At 52.9% G+C, this 18,317-nt stretch overlaps 7 protein-coding genes across 7 annotated transcripts; 1 reads left to right on the forward strand and 6 right to left on the reverse strand.

Annotated features, from left to right (window-relative positions):
* Positions 1-1,183: 1,183 nt before the first annotated feature.
* On the reverse strand, positions 1,184-1,858 carry HMPREF1120_06168 (uncharacterized protein; the record flags this gene model as incomplete). Its single annotated transcript, XM_009160367.1, has 1 exon — positions 1,184-1,858. One exon carries the CDS (start codon positions 1,856-1,858, stop codon positions 1,184-1,186), a length of 675 nt encoding a protein of 224 aa, XP_009158615.1.
* Positions 1,859-2,445: 587 nt separating this feature from the next.
* HMPREF1120_06169 (uncharacterized protein) lies at positions 2,446-3,544 on the reverse strand (the record flags this gene model as incomplete). Its single annotated transcript, XM_009160368.1, has 4 exons — positions 2,446-2,952; positions 3,014-3,138; positions 3,193-3,367; positions 3,428-3,544. 4 exons carry the CDS (start codon positions 3,542-3,544, stop codon positions 2,446-2,448), a joined length of 924 nt encoding a protein of 307 aa, XP_009158616.1.
* Positions 3,545-4,875: 1,331 nt separating this feature from the next.
* Positions 4,876-6,624, reverse strand: HMPREF1120_06170 (uncharacterized protein). The gene is made up of 2 exons (XM_009160369.1): positions 6,312-6,624; positions 4,876-6,206 (listed from the first exon to the last, which is right to left on the reverse strand). Exons 1-2 carry the CDS (start codon positions 6,432-6,434, stop codon positions 5,376-5,378), a joined length of 954 nt encoding a protein of 317 aa, XP_009158617.1. The 5' UTR covers positions 6,435-6,624; the 3' UTR covers positions 4,876-5,375.
* A 112-nt stretch (positions 6,625-6,736) lies between these two features.
* On the reverse strand, positions 6,737-8,474 carry HMPREF1120_06171 (uncharacterized protein). Its single transcript, XM_009160370.1, has 2 exons — positions 7,942-8,474; positions 6,737-7,870 (listed from the first exon to the last, which is right to left on the reverse strand). The coding sequence occupies exons 1-2, from the start codon at positions 8,084-8,086 to the stop codon at positions 7,446-7,448; spliced, it is 570 nt and encodes a 189-aa protein (XP_009158618.1). The 5' UTR covers positions 8,087-8,474; the 3' UTR covers positions 6,737-7,445.
* Positions 8,475-9,306: 832 nt separating this feature from the next.
* On the forward strand, positions 9,307-9,769 carry HMPREF1120_06172 (uncharacterized protein; the record flags this gene model as incomplete). Its single annotated transcript, XM_009160371.1, has 2 exons — positions 9,307-9,535; positions 9,630-9,769. The coding sequence occupies 2 exons, from the start codon at positions 9,307-9,309 to the stop codon at positions 9,767-9,769; spliced, it is 369 nt and encodes a 122-aa protein (XP_009158619.1).
* Positions 9,770-10,242: 473 nt separating this feature from the next.
* HMPREF1120_06173 (uncharacterized protein) lies at positions 10,243-12,310 on the reverse strand. Its single transcript, XM_009160372.1, has 3 exons — positions 11,984-12,310; positions 11,757-11,911; positions 10,243-11,647 (listed from the first exon to the last, which is right to left on the reverse strand). The coding sequence occupies exons 1-3, from the start codon at positions 12,032-12,034 to the stop codon at positions 11,278-11,280; spliced, it is 576 nt and encodes a 191-aa protein (XP_009158620.1). The 5' UTR covers positions 12,035-12,310; the 3' UTR covers positions 10,243-11,277.
* Positions 12,311-15,864: 3,554 nt separating this feature from the next.
* Positions 15,865-18,063, reverse strand: HMPREF1120_06174 (fatty-acyl-CoA synthase). The gene has a single exon (XM_009160373.1). It carries the CDS (start codon positions 17,862-17,864, stop codon positions 16,092-16,094), a length of 1,773 nt encoding a protein of 590 aa, XP_009158621.1. The 5' UTR covers positions 17,865-18,063; the 3' UTR covers positions 15,865-16,091.
* Positions 18,064-18,317: the final 254 nt, after the last annotated feature.

An 18,317-nucleotide genomic window follows, 5' to 3' on the forward strand; every position in this document is an offset into this window, starting at 1 on the left:
CCGCGTAAAGTGCGTGCATATAGCATCGTTGTACCTACGTACACCCTTGTCATCCGTGGATGCTTATCAGCCACACATCAATGCTTTTTGCATTTGCTTTGGACATCCCGTCTACATTGCAAGTCTAACCAGTGGTAACCTGAATCAAGGCTGTTATCTCGGTCCAGCTGCCTGAATGTGCATTGCATTCTACGCGCATCTTCTCTGCTGAGCCAAGGCGGCATCGGTTGCGACCTCGAGCTGCAGTCAGCCCGAGTGAGGTTGGTTTGCGATACTTGACGCGTTCCTTCCCCCTGGGCCTGTGCGACAGTGCGCATCCTCTGGTCCTCGAAATCCTGATCAGTGTTGCAATCATTGCTTCATGAGGTCAGAGTGACCCAGTCGCACCCGCATTGTGGCGCGCGGGTGGAGGTTGTTTTCCAGGCTTTCTCCCGATAGCCCGCCCAGTAGTCAGGTCTTGACCATCCACTGCAGATAGGGAAGAGAAAGCCTCAAAATTGCAAAAGGATGTCTTCTGCCACGGTGCAAGAGGGGTTCTTCCCTCCATTTTTCATTCCGTCCAATCTGGCTGTGATCTGCCACCTACTTCCGCACGTTGTATCTTTGCGCGAAAAGAAGCGTGTTGAAGCGATTGGCCCTCACACACTCCCTCTTTCCGAATGTGCCAGGATGTCCGCAGTTTTACCATTTTCAGGTGCAAGCGGGCAGCACCACCCAGCGCCATGGCGCTCTGGAGGCTTACAGGGTTGCGCTCGCCACCCGCATGCGTTTACTGACTTGCAGGTTAGTATTTCGAGCTTTCGTCCGCCCACGCTTTTCACGAAAGCACTACTTTCTGGCTGTTCCCCGAGCCCTTGCCGACTTGCGCCGCGTAACCGGGCATTTCTTTATGCCCACCGCGTCCGTGGTTGGCTCGGCGGCGGGCGGAGAACCGTGCGGTAATTTTACGGACGGAGTGACAGAGAATAATGTCTCAGTCACGCTCGGCTCGGAAGTCCTGGCCCGCTCATCTTTGGTCAAGGCGGGTGCCGGGCTAGTCAGGAGGGAACGAGGGTAGGGGCACCTAGGCAAGCCTTGAAGATAACGGTCCCCTGCCTACCTCGACCCCCCGTCAACGGAGCGTGGCCCCTAGAGATTTTAGTCTCCTACTGTTACTGCGACGCCATGCCGCGCTCAGCATTAATTATCGAAAATCGAGCTGGAATCGCTTCCACTTCCCGCCCATGACTCCGCAGCGGGGGCAGCCGCGGCGCATCGGGGCGAGTCCTGGTTGGACGGTGACCACTGGGCTGCTGATGATCTGTCCAACACAGTCGCTGCAGACGCCACAGATACACTCGGTGCAGGCAAAGGCGTTCTTGAGCAGCCATGGCCGACCGCACGAGGCACAGTGGATCTCCAGCACATCCGATTTGCTGCCAAACGAGGACGACTGGGAGTGCTGGTACGGGTGTGAGTAGTGCTGCAGCGGACTAGTGTTCTCGTTCGACGAGGCGGACGTGGGGAGCCCTGATCCAGAAATGTGGAAATTCTGGCCGGAGCCCGCGCTCTCCAATGACTCGACCGAGGGAAATGGCTCGGGATCATTGGGTCCCAGCGAGTCTGGAGGTGGTGGCGTCAGCGTGCGCTGCAGCGGAGAGGCATGGTACTGTCCTGGCTGATGGTAGAGATGGTGTCCGAGAGGACGGAAGCCGGGTGGCAGGGATGATCGTTTGTATGCACCTCCACTGCTGGCGACACTGTCCGCCGCGGACAGCCTACGAGCGGCGGTAGTGCCAGTGGTAGGAGGCCCAGTAGTGGTGCTGGACCCGGTGCCAGTCGTGGTCGCGGCGGGCGGAAAGTTTGGCGACTGTGGCATCTGTGGGTGACCGCCAAGGGCGTGTTAGCAAGGTTGATTACCGCCAGTCTAACGCGAAAAAGATGAGGAAAAATAAGGAGGTTGGTGTACACATTAATTAGCTGAGGGTGCATAAACTTTTCCCTGACAGAAAGAACCCCCCCGGCCTGTGGTCCGACCGCCCCAGATCTCGAAAGTCCGACCGTCACTGTGTGGTCTGACCCGAACAAAATGAAAAGCAAGAAAGGGTAAAGGCTCTTGCTCGCACCATTCAAGTTGCGCAACCCCAGGCAAGTGGTAGTCTCGGATGGCCGCCGTCGTGGCTCGACGAAGATATCGTGGTAGCCGTCCTCCAAACTATCAAGGGTACCTGGTAGCCATGATAGTGACAAGGGGCCGCGAGACTCGTTCGATTATAACGTGACCAACCAGCGACCTCCCCTTGCCCGAGACCACACAACGATGCTCGCTTGCCATTCTCCCCTTCGTGCGGAAGACAATACCAGGCCATAATAGTCGTCGTCGTTTGTTGTTTTGGTAATAATGGTGACAATAAAGTAGTACAACACAGCGCTTCCCTCTGGGGTTTCTCTCCTTCTGGGGTGCATCTACAAAATCTCGATCTCTTGGCAGCAGCAAGTAAACAGAGGACAATCGAAAAATGTCGTCTGACTTACGGGAGTGAGATCACGATCATCATCCGCATCCGTCGCCGTGGTTGCAGCCTCGATCAGATCTTCCCATCTCTTGCCCTGCACCCAAGCCGCCGTCGGCGGTTCGGCGGATAAGGCCTTTCGGCCCTCCACGCTCAGCCTTCGGGAAAAGTCCTTAGCGGAAAATTCCCTAGTTTTTCCGCGTTCGTGTTTACCCTTGCGGGCATTCTGTCCCATTGAAGGCTTGCGCTCCCGTTGTTGTTGGAGTTTTTCGCGTTGTCGCTGGATGGGTGGTAATGAAGAATACCGACTTCCGGGTGACTGCAGAATAGATGGTAAAAGTTCGCGTGTGCGCGAGGGTTGGAATGGTGGCAGGGTATCTTCATGGAATTGTGCACGCAGTGACGGCAATTCCAAGCCTGCAGTCACCTCGCGCTTGTAGTCTGGATCCGGGAATACATCCTGAGACCGTAGATGAGCACAGTCCTCACTGTGACCGTAACCAGCACCAGCCTAGACTTACAAAATCAGAGTCCCAGTTGTGTAGTTGTGCGAGAGCAACAGCGGCACTGGCTGAACCGGGAGCCTGCCCAGTCCCTGCAAGTGTTGCTGTTTGGTCCAACAAAGTGGCATGGCCACTGACATCCGCTGCTTGATCTTAGTATGGGCATATAAGTCAAATCAAGCAATGGTCCAACATACAAGGGCCTTTTCGAGCAGGCGCGGCTACCGACGATTGTTGGGGTTGTGGTGGACGTTGAGATGGTGGTGTACTGATCATCAACTGGAAACTCTCCTCGGTAGCCGGGAGTTTTGGAATATAATAGTCCGGATGGGCGCGTCGAATGTGTTCTTGCATCGACCTATACCGCTTTTCCTGTTCATTGAAGTCAGTCATGGGTGGACGCGATGTTTATGACGTTGGGGAAGGACGCACTCCAATGCATCTCTTTCGGCACAGTGAGCCATCTTGATTTGTGAGAGGACACACAACCTCATTTTCTGCATCTGTCGACACGAGAAAAGAGCCGGTAAGGGCGGCTTTGGGCGGCATGACCTTCTGCGCTGACCGCAGGAGGGAGACTAGGGAGATATGACGAAGGTCGACGGCATCGATCGGGACAGTCTTCTCACGCTTGGCTGTTTTCGAAGAGAAAGGAGATCCCGGCAGGTGTAGGGGCCCTTTCACATGGTTTGGTACGTGAAGCCGCAGGGTCGATTATGTTGCTATACAGAACGCACGAAACAAAACCACAAAGTCGAATGTACAGCCTGGCGGGATGGTGGAGGAGAAGGAGGACGACGGGGAGAGAATTATTATTATTATTCGGCGCAGCGGTGATGGCTCGCAGCCCTTTGCGTGCTGGAGCATTGTGGAAAGCGCGGGTGCTGATGATGCCTCCGGAAGCCATTGAGGGGCATGGCAGCGGGCATTGGGCAAAACAACGCAAGCAATCAGCAGCCTCCAAAGCCTGGAGCTCCCGCCTAGGAAGCTACTAATGCACCTATAGCCAATCGCCCAGGCACGACAGCTGGAGCTCTCGGAACCTCTCTGCCTTGCCTATCGGCCTTTTACCGTCTGCATTATTGACATGATCGTGCCCCATGTCGACCTCTCTGTTGATCCATGGCAATCATCAATAATAATTGACTCCGGATGTAATCGAGATGTCTAGCATTTCAATCGGTTATTATCTTGCATTCCTTTCTATCTTTCATCTCGGACATGCAACTTGGTCCCTCAAACACGAGCGCCGGCTGAAAGCAAGTTTTGCCCTGGCGCACTCTGGCACACTCTGGCAGTCCACCTCACACCACCTTGGCGCCAGCGCAGCTGCGATCGATGATGACAATCGTAAGAACCCTTCGGATTTCTCACTGGTGCCAATTTTCATTTCCCTCGGGGATTCAGGTACTGCGCCAATCGTGCCCTTTCAAGCTCCTCCCAAGCTCCACCGCGTCCTCCTCAAAAGATCTCCCAGTCCATGCTTCTGCCGTCCTTCATCCTTCCAATGGCAAGCTCGATTGATAGCTACAGAGGCTTGGTCAAAAGGTAAAGAGCTTTCCCCGCCAGTGGCATGTGCGGTTATAGAAACCATCCCAAAAGTCCTCCAATCTGCATCTACCATGGTACCGACCTCCTCGCTTCAGGCTACTTGAACCGTGGGAAGCTCGGAGCTTGGGCCCACACCAGCTGTCAACCCAACCAGCAAAAACATCATCACGCATAAGAGCATGGTTCTAGTCAGCTCGAGCCCTCAACACAGCTTCAGGTTTGAGCGAACGTCCTACTATCTACTAGGTAGACACTTGGATACCCACCTATCATGCTCCCCAGCCAGCTAAAGCTCCTCAAATGGGGCAGCGGCACGCTTGATCGGCGATACAAAAACACTTGAAGATAGAGAAGTTGCATCATATTATTTACCTCTCAGAACTGGCTGCTGCACTGTGCTGGGCCTCCCTCGGCTTCCCATGGCAGGGACGTGATCAACACGACCCGTGCTTCGTCCGAGCTCCCTGATAGCCGCCGTCAAAACAGCCGGCTCGCCGCAAACGTTACCCGGAGCATTGACTGCCTTGCTATGTACCACTGGCACTGATTGACACTATGCATACCGTGCAGTTGCTGTTGGCGCTGCCATTCAATTTCAGAGGATTTCCCACATGGTGTGCCTCAATTCGACTCTTGCACAAGTTTGAGAAATAACTTGAGCGCGGACATGAGTCAATCCTAGCTCCTTGTTTTGGGCTCCCAGGTGCTTGAAAAATGCTTTGCATTCCCCATCATATCATGATATACGTGGCAGCGTCGGTTGCCACCGCAGCTGGTGATACTAACAGAATGCCCAAGACGAGCTTGAGAAGTCCTGCACCCTAAGAACTCAGAAAGGTTTGATGAAACGATGGTTCGAGGTAACGTCCGTTACCTCGAAGCGCATACCAACCTCAATATTACCTTCGTTCCGAGGACAACAGAGCATACCGAAACAGGGCTTGTATTTGATGCCTGGGTCAACCCTTCGATAGCTCACCAAAACATCCCAGGGTTGGTGCGGATCTTTCTCTGCGGTATCTGGATCAACGTTCGGAACTGTACATCGCGCACACCTGGCGGCTACATCGAGGTCGATGGCATTTCGGTTCCCACCAGTGATTGAAGTAAGCAGGGAATTATCGCCGTTGATGCGGACTGTTTTCCAGGAGTCCTCGGACCATGGCTCACCACCCTTGATTATAATGTTTGGCCGGAAGCGCTCGATTGTGATTTCTTTCTTACCCAATTCCTTCAACCTTCCATTCAATTCCTTCAGTGAGGATTCGGACGCGATTTGCACAGGGAGCATGTCTGGGAAGTTGACTTTCTCTACCCGTCCCAAGATGGATGGATCGCCGTTACCGCGACAAATTCTAGGCTCCGGGCCCTTCACAACCAAGTCGACTGGTTCGCCAAAGAAATCGGAGAATAAACCCTTAATTTCTGGACTGGCATAGGCATAAGCGTCGGTGATGTACTCCCATATGTCGACGGACACCAAATTGGTATTTGCCTCGAGCCATTGCTGGGTTGGATGAATAGGGACTTTGACTTGTTTGTCGCGGTTATGGCCGATTTGGATGACTAGGCTGTCCGTTTCATGGTCAATGGATGTGTTGATCAGGGTCATTTGCGGCTTTGACCGAATGGTGACGAATTTATGGCTACTGTCGATGAACTACAACGGAAAGATTGCTTTAGCATCCATGAACGGCAAGCGACAAACTTCCAGTATGCACTGCAGGCGACAAACTAGAGCCGGGTAAGGTAGTGGAAGGCTCACCATCCATCTTCTATCAAGCTCCAACCCTTCTCGCGTGAGTTTGGCCGATTTAACTGAGATTCCGCGACAGGACTTGATAGGGTAGATTCGCAAGTCTGTGATTTCGGAAACTGTGTGTGCCATTGCCGCGTCTCTGTTTTTTGGTAGATCAAATCCTGAAGAATACTTTGTTTACAGTCAGGTGGCGGAGTGTACCACGGGTAAGTCAGAAAATCGACTTGGGGAATTATCATTTTATCCTCACATAATCGGACAGTTACCGTGACTTCGTCTAATACATCGATAGGAGATGACGGAGATGGTGGGACTTATTGGCATCGTCATGGACACACAACCTCGACATGAGCTGCCCTTCTTGGAAGAAAGGAGCGATACCAGTACTAATGGGCACTCTGACAGCTGCATGCTCGCTCCCACGAACTAGTACGGGACCTACACTTCATTACCTAGGTACGTCTTATGTGCTGCTATGCACAATTTCTAGGTATTCTTGATGCAGTACAACAAGGTCCTCCAGGTCATTTTGGCCGCAAATTTCTACCCAACTACGCTATGGTAAGCAACGGCAGTATCTCTTGAAAAGGCACCACCTTCTCGGCTGTCGGTACCCTTCCTCTTCGGGGAACCGGCAGCGAGGCCTGCATACACGTACTGTACCAGTAGAATGGTGCTGGTTCAGGACTCATGGGAATCTCCGAACTTGCTGAGACGAATCCAGTTGAGGCTACCTGTTGTGAACGACATCCGGCGTGCGGTTTCTCAGTCTGCACAGGGCAGAAGATCAAACGCCGGAGGGTTGTTGGATGTGCCCAACGAGTCCTCTAGCCACGGCAAGATCTGAATCTGTCAACTTGAACTCCGCGCCCGGAGATGCGTGATTTTGTGCCGAAGAACTGGCACAGTCCGACCAATAATTTGTGACTACTGACCCTGGAATCCGGTCATTACTGAAAGGGGTCTTGACACTAGAGTCCTAGCAACATGAAGAGAGACAGGCGTGAGAACCACGCTGGAGCCATTTGATATCGAAGCAGGATGCGTCGACTCTATATCTAGGCCTTGGCCCTGAAGCCGGTACCCCATACTGCACCCATAAGAGAGTTCAGGACGCTGTCAACATCCTCAAGTCCTGACCTATTTGGCCCATTCGGGAGCCTTGTCATTGGCCTCGCCGACATCCAGTGCGACAAGGAATCTGCTAACCATGTTGTAGCTTGCGACCGTGGCGGTGATCTCAACAATTTCCTGTTCATTGAATCCAGCCGCCTTCACTTCGTCGAACAGGCTCTGGGGCACCGACACCTCTCGGGTCATGGCATCCGCATATCTCAGGACGGCCCATTGCCTGTCATCGAGAGCTCCTTTTGAGGTCGGGTGCAGCTGCTTGACGACTTCCAACTTCTCCTCGGTGAACCCAGGCGACTGCAGGAGGATTGGGGCATGGGCGTTCCATTCAAACCAGGCGCGGTTAATGAGTGCGGGCCGACAGATGGCAATCTCGCGGATGTCGGCTGGTAAGGAGTTCTTTGTCCGAATCGCGCCCAATAAGGCGTTCCAGCCTGTGTCCCATCGTTAGGGGAGCCCGACCAGGAGAGACGAAAGAGAAACCCAGACTCGCACTCGCACTCACCATCTGCCACTTTCGGCGCGTGCAATAGTGTCAAGTCCAAGGGGATCAAACCCATAGCACCTCGTCGTGCCTTGACCCGTTCCAGAACCTCTTGATCCTCCGGAGAGAGGTTGGTGGGAGGGTTGTCGACGTAGTTTAGACGCATCGTTGCGAGGCTGGATTATTTTTATATTCTTGAAATGCCAGGAGTGAGATGCTTCCCGGTGGTCACCAAGGAGAATGAGATGCCCAAGGAAAGCTATACCGAATAACTTACAATTTCAATAGTACTGCGGTGCCTTGTTATTGCCTGGACAGTCCCGCGGTCATTGGATTCTTATAAAAATGCCTCGGGGGTCGAGTGCGGGGAGATTCCTCATTTCTGGGTCCATGATGCCAGCGAGTCTCCTGTCTCTCTCCAACCGCGGAAACTGTGCGATGGCTCTACGAAGAATCCCGAACAAATCAGCTGGTGTTGAGCTTATTCCTGCTGTTCTAAAAGATGGCAATCTGAACCCGAGATGTACAGAGTAGAGCCACAGAGGGCCGACTCCTACATGTATCTGTTTCTGTGAAACGAAACACTGGCACTGGCAGACGATCCGAGTCGCAGTTGAAGCAAGCGCACTGGGGGAGGCTCTAGGCCGCCTCGGGCTCAGGAGGCGCGCCGCACTGGCAATGATGCCAGCCAAAACAAACCGGGGTCAATGTTTCGCGTGCTGTACTACACCTCAAATGGCGACGGCTAAGGAGGCCACGCCTTCGTCCTGGCCTTCAAGTTGGTCTTGCAATCAGCGAAGTCCTACTTCAGGATCTGATCATCTCTGACTCGAGCAGTTGCTGCTATTTAATTCCCTAATCCTTGCCAACCACGGCCGACACGTCCAGTGCCAGTGAAGCTCCCTGGGGCCCTACGTCGCTTTCCCTCACCACCACCGCAGTGTCACAAGACGTCGAAGGGCGCAGCCATCCAGTTTGCATTTTGCTTGCCTATCTACCTGGATGTCCTCACTGTCCTAGCCTGCTCTCGCGCCATACCGAACGGCGGATATAAGTGGTGGTTCCTCACTGAATCCTGAGGAAGCGATTCCGATTAGCCGTCTTAAGGCCTCCATTGGACTTCTCAAGAGACCGTCTACTTTGATTATACACACGAGTCTAGCCGAGTTACGCACTCCTTTGCCTGCTGCTTATCACTCACGCGCGGAATCCACGGAGCCTTTGCATATAGTCGAAATGCCTGGAATCCGTACGTCTTCTCTCTTGTGACTGTTCCTCCTCTTTTCATAGACGGATTCGCCGTGTCTCCGCCCTTTATTACTTCTTGCTTTTCTCTTTGTTTGTCCAAGCCCAATCTCATCTCGTCTTTATACAGCCCTAGACGCAATGGATAAGCTCAAGGCCATCTTCAAGCGAAGAAAGGATAAGGGTACCGGCACCGGCACAGGTGCTGGTACCGGTGCGAGCACCGCTACTCCTCCTACAAAGACGACTACCACGTCCACTCCGACCGCAACTACAGCTGCAACTGCAACGCCTGCCGCAGTGCCCCAGCCAACGTCCACGGATACGGCGGGGGCGCCGTCGAACAGCGATCCCACTGTTCCTCCTGCGGGTGAGTACTTAACGCGGAAGAGCACGGGAACCACGTTCGAGAAGGACTGTGGGGTGGATATCCAGGGAATCAATTGCTAATTGACCTCCAACAGGCGCGGCGCCCGTCGAGACTCCTACTGCCAGCGCCGATAAGGCTGCCGAGCCTGCTCCGGCTGATACCCCTGCTGCTGCTCCAGCCGCTGCTCCTGCTCCTACTTCTACGCATGCCGCAGTCACCGAGCCTGCGAAGTAAGAATGGAACATACTGGATGTTGGTCGAGAAGAACCCGCGGCGTGTTTGTGCTAGGAAAGTCTTGCCTCACTACGGTGCATCGACATCATGGCGAGACCAAACGGCATTGCTCCGATGGTATGAGCACTCCCGCAGCCGCAACAGTCTCCTTTTCTCCTTTGCTTCAAGAAGTTCATATATCGAGAACGCCGTGCGATGGACCGCACAGTCTGTGGCGCTTCCCGCCAAGTCAATCAACAGCCCCCAGACGTCCTTTGTATCCCAGTCAAGGCGAGACAGCGAAATTGGTCTTCAGGCCTATGAATTTCATCTTATTTCTTCTCCAGGTTTAGCGGCACGTGGTGTAACCACTCAATGCCATCTGGTTTTGCTGGGACAGACGTTGAGTTGCCCTTTTTTCCTGTTCGGTCAGCGACAGTTAGTTGAGATACCCCATTTTTCCCCGAGTGCTTGCGGCAAAGCGAAGCAAAGCACAGACTGGACGAATACTTCATTATCAGAAATACCCAATGAACACAAAGGCTTTTTTTGTCCCTTTGTTGTTTATCCATGCATGCAACATCACATTTGTCTTTACACAGTGGAGAATATGCATCGACTGAATCCACATAGTAGACTTATTACAGCGACCAGAACTCAGGGATTGCTACCAAAACGCAAATCACGGCGTTCTTCGGTCAAGGAAACCGAGCCCCTCGGGGCTTGTAGAATTGTCCCCGTCAGAAGCAACAGTGCGAAGAGCCCGATGGCAATACTAGTACGATGGGCTATAAAGAGAAAGGCAAAGAATCACAAGAAAACAGAATAGAATAACCTCCTTCCCACGCGAATGAGATCGACTCCCAGCCCTGCATTGGCATTCATTCAAGAGCCCTCTCATTCAAGAGCCCTCCTAGCCAGAATGCAACAGACTAAGAAAGCACAAATGGCATCCCATCTACTGACCAACACTAAGGCAGCCCTGTTTCCAGTGTGTGAATAGTTATGCCGCCGAGAATAGTCCGCCTCCTCCGTTGCCGTATCAATCGAAGCAAATGGTTATGCTTGGGATGAACCAGTACTGTGGGTCCGATAACAGAGCCTTCATGCGGGCACGAAGTCGAGACTTGAAGCGCGAAAGGAAAGAAGAAGGTTTCAAAAAGTGGTTGAGTTGCATCCCATCCTGAAAGGGATGCTTTTGTGCCCGAGGGTTACATTTCCCTCTTTTCCAGGCTCATTTTGTGTCGCGCGAGAATGCCTTTCCGTGGTCCTGTCGCATTGAAGAAAGCAAGTAGCCTTCTCCGTGGAGTATGAAGCAGGGAAACATGCCAGAAATCCACCTTGTTGTCGTATGTCTTCGAACAGTCGAGGAGGGAAGCATTACGGTAGTAGATGCTGCAAATCACCTCGGACAGAGTTGCGCCCAGGATCTGCTCTCCCGTGCGCATTTTCTGTGGTAGTGGTCTCCAATCATGATTCCTCCACCAAAGATCACCGACATACGGTACGGCCCGTGACTCTCAAAAGGATCAGATGTTCACATCTAGAGTGACAAGCACCGGAGCATCTTTGGTACTACCAGTACTGCGAGTAGTGCCGTTGGCGCTCAAGCCTCCGGCAAAGGAAGTCTTGCTCCGTAGCGACTGGGCGTCCTTCGACGTGGGCCGCGAGGCAGGATATATTCGGATCGAGCGCTTAGACTTGTCGCCAGGGATGACCGATAAAAGAATATCTTGGTGAGATTGCGTGGAGACCGTCGTTGGATTGGCATCGTCGGTGGTGGTGGTGTTGGTGGTGGTGGTGGTGCTGGGTTCGGCCGTCCCATTGCCATTAAACTGGGACGAAACCGCTGACATGGCAAGGTTTCGATGCTGATGGGGGAAGATCTCGACGATTTGACTAAAAGATAGGAATGGTCCGGTTAGTAGTCGATCCTTCGTAGTGAATATACTGGCGATCAATGCTCAATGATCACACCAGGGTATAAAGGGAGGGTAAGACGACATACTCGCTTGCCCATCTTGTGATGTTGTCCAGAGCTTCCTGTTCGCGCTGCACCTCCTCTTGGCTCATGACATTCTGCGACGGGATGTTCGAGGTGGCCCAGGTCCCGTACCCGTGGGACGAGGGATAGTCATCGTAAAGAAGACGTGTGCGATCAGCCTGGAGTAGAACGGACAGGTTAGAACGTCCACTGGCGGATTGAGGTATCGGACTGGTGTATAGTCAACATACTTGATCGCCGCTGTCTTTGCGCAAGCCTAGACAAGAAAGGCATACCCCCATTCCGATAGCGACAGCGACAGGGTTGAGAGTGAATCGAGCAAAGAACAGCGCTGTGAGCCGCGCCGCACCACACAGCACCAAGAAGCAGGAACTTTGTTACATGAGAAAGAATGTCATGCGAGTGATATTACATGGGAAATACAATTCATAGTATGCATAAACAAAGAATGGTAGGGAACATGGAAGGGTGGTACTGTGAATGCGAAGAGAAGGGATGGAGATAGCAGTGAGTGAGCGACTCGGAGCGATAGAGCCGCAGTGCAGGCAATAATAAACCGTACAGGACAATGCATTATTGTACCTACTATGGCCAGGGCTCGTTTTATGCCAAAAAAGCGGGCCCCATAAATTACAGACTAAACCTTTTCCGGTCAGTAAATACGAAAACATAATCTATAGGTAGCGACTACTCTACTAGAAGGACTTCTACTACTATCGCTTTATAGGTATTAATAGACGATAGATCTAACGAGTAGTTTACTCTATTAACCGCTAGTATATCGGGAGTATATCTATAGAGCGGCCGGCCGCTCTTTGCTGTAAGATACTGTAAGCCTGTCCACGACCTGCCTAATCTGGTTTAGTGCCAATGTTGGCATAAAAGGGGACCTGGCCACTGTACACTACTGGCAGGCCACTCGAAATGCGTCATTACTGGCCCATGGACTGCACTGCGCTATACACCACACTCATCAACCTGAGTCGCGTCATTTTGTTCCTTTAGTTGTCTTCATCCTCTCTTCCACTGGCACTTCCTTTCCTTCCAGTTGGCCTGCCTGGAGGCATTGCTGTATTCGTTGGATCGATTTTCTCTCATTCTGTATTGTGAATGCGGTCCACCAGCCTCATGTCTGACGATGATGCACAGAGAGGCACTCCAGCTTGACCCGGCCAGCAACTCGCTCCCTTGCCTGCCGGCGCTGGCAAGAAGCGGCTACCATTCTTCTATGCTATGCAGCCCTTGCCTCTACTATACATGGCCATTGAACTAATATAGCAGTCTTTATGTTGTCACCGAAGGCCGATTCAAGCTGTCCGGACTCGGTACTGGAACGACCCATCGATGCCGCCGCAAGCATGAAGAATGTGATATTGCTCCCTATGTGAACAAGATGTCGGGAATTGGAGGATGGCACTCCTGTGATGAAACAGCCCTTGCCGTCCCTCTCGTTATTGGAATGGGCTCTGTACTATCTTCAGGGCTGCCACTGTCATTATTGGCTCCCGTTGATTACCGCCCTTGCGTCCGAAACTATCCTGCCAACCGGGTTTGTTCAGTCACTCTCAATTGCTCACGAGGCTTTCGCAATTGCTGGTCATTTATCGTACTGCATGACTTGTCAAGGACATGCAAGACATTTGGAGGTGAGGATATGAAGAAATGATTACTCTGAATCATTGGTCCAAGGGCGGGAGTATTGCAGCATCGTTGTCATTGTATATATTCCATCTGTCCATCACCATTGACCATGACTCTCCCCAACCAAGCCATTCGTTCAAATCTCGTTGATCAATTCAGTCACTCTTTTGCCTTGTCGCTCTTTTGAATTTAGGCTCTGCTTCAAAGTCCATCGCTATGCATTCTACACTGCTCTCCCCTGCCCTGTGGCTGGGCCTGACGTCGGTGCTATCTGTCACCTCTGCTCAGCAGGCATTTCCCTCCAACGCGGCGGATACCAGCACCGATGTCGGAAATGCCAACCCTGCTGCCACCGATGCAGCGAGCTATGGTGCTGCGATCTGGGCTGATTGGCTTCGCTCTCACCGTGCTGGAGGTGGATCGAGCAGCAGCAGCAAGTCCTGGACTATCTCTGGTGCGCGCTATTCGACTTCTTCCTCGACCTCGTCCACGGTCATTGTCAGCGATGTCAGCGCATCCGCGTCCACTTCGACATCGTCCAGTGTTACGTCTACAGCCAGTTCTTCTGCTCCCACGACCGGAACAGACACAACTACATCTCTGACGGGACAATTTTCTTGGACCTGGACTACATCTACAAGCGAGACCAGCGCCACCCTCGATACCAGCTCCACTTCTTCAAGTGAACAGCCTGCTACAACCAGTGCTACCTCGACTGTAAGCGAGGCTCCGGCGACCACAACCTCGGATACCACTACAACTTCGTCTAATATTCTTTCGACGACTTCGTCCGCATCCACTGAGTCTTCTACCACTACAGGCCTAACGTGGACTACTACATCCGGTGAGGTGAGCCCAATCTTGGATACAACCTCTAGTACAACGGCTACACCGGCTGTATCCACTGCAACCACTTCAAGTACGGATGGTAGCTCGACCTCAGAGTCTACCTCAAGCACAACACAGTCGACCACTGAGTCTCCCTACACTTCACCAATGCGGGTGATCCCAACATCTGAGTCTACCACAAGTACGACAGTGTCATCGACGTCGTCCAGTGCCTCCAGTTCAAGCTCAAGCTCTACGTGCCCCTACGCACCAGGTCAAACTCTTCCAAGTGAGACCGATGCCTGTGCCAGTTATACTTACGTCTGCGGCCGTACCTACAGTGACAGCAGCTTCCGAAATAATGTGCTAACTAGAAGCAGCCCAGAACTCTGCGTTCGTCGTTGCGACACCCTGAACCAAAACCAGGGAGAAGGAACTTGCGTTGGTATTGTCTTTGACACCGAAAGCGACGTGGAGAACTGTAGGATCCTGCGCAATACGCAAGGTCCAATTGATAATGCCCAATATATTGCCCTCCTCATTTCTGTTGATGCAAACTGCGGCCAAGTTAACAACGCGACTTCCACCACCAGCTCAGCATCTACTACTGCTTCCACTGTGTCGACCGGGCCATTGACGACCGAATCTACAACTACGTCCATCACCCCTGCTCCTTTGACGACATCCTCAAGCACAACCAGCAGCATCCAAGGGACAAATGACACATCAACCACAACCGACTCGGGAAGCTTGACATCGAGCACCTCGTCACATTCTCGCAGCCATTCTCGTGGTAGCCGAACCTGGACCTCCCGGCCGTCTTGGTCGACCAGTGCCAACATCACTGTGGGACCAACATCGACCATCTTGAACGGCACCACTACTACTGCCACTACAGAGTCGACAACTACTGCCAATGGTACCTACACTAGTACGCTGACCACGTCTATGTCAAGCGGCATCAACAACACCTACACAAGCACTTCCGCTGGGGAGACCACGACCATGAGCGGCATGTTCACCAATAGCAGCACTACTAGCTTCAATCCAACTTCCACAAGCTTTTCGAACTGGACATACACCACCACCACCTTGTCCAACTCGTCGACCACAGGGGTAGTCTCTCCCGTCACCACAAGCACTTTCTACGCCAACTCGACCTCCACATCAAGCAGTTTCGCGCCAACCACAACGACTAACGGTACGACGACAAGCAGCTGCCCTGCAACGGCAGCGATTACTGTGACTTCAACCGTGACCATCTCGGGTAATCCAACCAGTGTGACGATTGTGACAGTTTCCAGCACCACCACATTAACCTCTACCAGAACAAGAACTACCAGGACCGTCACGACCACCACAAGCACCAGGACCAGCTATACCACAACCACAGAAACTGCTACTGTCACAACCACTGCGACTAATTGTTCTGGTGGCCGTCATTGGGGACGAATTAACTGGTAGGAAGGCAGTTCTGAGCCCAGTTAAGACAATGAGCCGCGCTGGATGGTGGTAGTTTGGGTATTCGCCAGTGGCAATCAAGGGGAGAAGAAGGGCGCTGAAGGAGGAAGAGAAGCCCGGACAGGGAGGAAGGGATGCAATTGTTTTTGGGTATGTCACGAGAGGGAAGATCGTTGTGGAACGCGTGATAATGTCCGTGGCTCCTGATTCACGTCTTGCTTTTATGTTGGAAGTATGCTTGGCTATCTTCTCTAGACTTTGATAGTTACTTGATCTTATGTTGGAAGTATGCATGGGTATTTTCTTAGATTTTGACAGTTGGCTTCTACGCTCCTTTCTCCTACACTCATTTCTTTTCACCAGAACGCCTTGATGACCACATGAATTGTGCTTGCGAATGCTCAACGCCTAGAGTTTGGTGTCACGAGCCTTCTTTCTACTATTCCACACTTGGACAGCCTCATCGTCAACATAATTGGGAGGGAAGTACTGTGGCCCCAGGACCTTTTTGACCACCTTCCCCGTACCACTTTTGGGCAATTCTCCCTTGACCACCCTCAAGAGAGTGGGCAACTTGTAGCCAGCGAGACGACTGCGAGCGTCTTCCCGAAGGTCATCGAGCTTGAGATGGTCGGGACTCCGCCTGCTCTTTCGATAGAAATCTTGGGCAATCTCATCGTTTCGCAACGTCACTACGGCTCCCACACGCTGGCCGAACTCGTCGTCAGGAACCCCGACGACCATAGATTCAGCGATATACGGCAGGGCTAGCAGCTCTCTTTCGATATCCAAAGCGGAGATCTTGTATCCGCCGGATTTTATAACGTCGACGGAAGCCCGGCCGACGATGAAATAATACTTGCCTTCCCGACGTGCCACATCCCCGGACTTGAAGTACCCGTCAGCATCATGGGCGTTTGCCGTAGCTTCCGGGTCGTGCAGGTACTTTGAAAACATGTTGTACGACTTGATGAGGACTTCGCCCTCGTCGCCGTTTGAGAGCTTGGCTTCCACACCATACGTGACATGGCCGACAGACCCGTCAGGGATATCCTCGGTAGGGTCCACGGACATGTTGAAAATGACGCCCATTTCTGTCGACCCGTAACGTTGAATGATCCGCCGACCGTTCATAAGACCGTGCCAGAAATCGGCGATGGGCCTGGGCAACGCCGAGCTTCCACACAGACAGACTTTGAACGCAGCAGCAGCCGCTCTGTACGCTTCCGACTCGACAGCAGACAACTTGGCAATGTGTTCCTGGTAATAGCGCATCATTCGCATGTAGATGGTGGGCACGCCCGTGAAGAAGGTCAAGCCGCCCTGTCTCCAGCGGTTCCAGGTCCATTCCGGGCTGAAACTGCCGGAGCGGAACTCGATACAGGCCCCTGTTTGGAGGAAAGGGAAGAATGAAACCCAGATCCCCGTCGCATGATGCACCGGCAACAAGTGAAGCAGAACATCCGACTCCTGTAGTCCGATCTGCTGTGCAAACGACATAGATCCTTCTGTCATTGCCGCACGACGCAGCACAGCACCTTTCGGTGGGCCTGTCGTGCCAGAGGTGAAAATCACCACCCCTGGCGCATTAGGATCGTACCATTTGTTCGACGAGATCTGGATGGCGTCAACGGGGATCAAAGGCTCTCGCTCAATCGCGTTGATGGGGATAGAAAGAAAATCTAGGTTTGTCGTAGCTCGGATTTCCTTCTCTAGGGCTTCACCTAGACCAAGCGCCTGGGTGGCAGTCAAGACAGCCACCGACCGAGCCTTGTTGACATAGTACGCGGCCTCTTTGACGGGCTGCGCGCTGCTGAAGGGGCTGGCGGCCGCCCCCAAAGCCATGATGGCCAGGACGCCCACGGCGAATTCATAGCCCCCTGGAGCCAGGAGGCTGATGTACACCTCCCGGCCGTGCCGTAGGTCGTCGAGGGTCTGCGGCTGTAAGCGTGATTTCACAATGCGACGCAGGCTGAGCACGTCGCCTAGTAACTGTGCCGCCGTCCTCTCGACTCCCGCGTTGATGTCGCGTATCGCTGGCCGCGGCTGAGGGCGATGCGCCAGTGTCAATAGCCGTGTGAACAATGGATCCGCGGGAAGGACATGGTCCCCTGTGTGACTGGGAACGAAGTCGGTCCTGTCGAAACTGACTTTGGCTTCCGCGCCAACGTCCTCCTTCATGGTATTCAAGTTGTGCACGCCACCTGTGGTGTGATGCTAGTGTGGGATCTGGTCAAATAGACCATTTCTTCAGGGAGACGTATAGTCCCCATTTGAGCAAACGTATACCGCTCGAGGCGTCTCCAACAACCAAAGAAGCCTCAGTGAAGCCTCGGGCTGGTTTGGCGGCTCTGGCTCCACGCTGAACCTCCGCCGTTGGAACGTTGGCGGATCCATGTATGGTTGCACGAATCACAACGAGTGGTTGTGTCTATAACCTCGGCCTCGTTCCGGTTGTACGTTCCACTGACACCCTTCGTGAGGGGAGAGGGCTCGATGTGATATCAATGGCGAGTTCCAATTAATATCAACAGCAGCAGTATGCAAACACCAATTCCAGCGGGCTGATGCTGCGTTGTATACAGTATTGACAGTCAAGAAGATACCAAGGTCAATTGGGCAGCAAACTCCCCA

The sequence above is a fragment of the Exophiala dermatitidis genome (genome assembly GCF_000230625.1).
Source record: "Exophiala dermatitidis NIH/UT8656 unplaced genomic scaffold supercont1.5, whole genome shotgun sequence".
Classification (NCBI taxonomy): domain Eukaryota; kingdom Fungi; phylum Ascomycota; class Eurotiomycetes; order Chaetothyriales; family Herpotrichiellaceae; genus Exophiala; species Exophiala dermatitidis.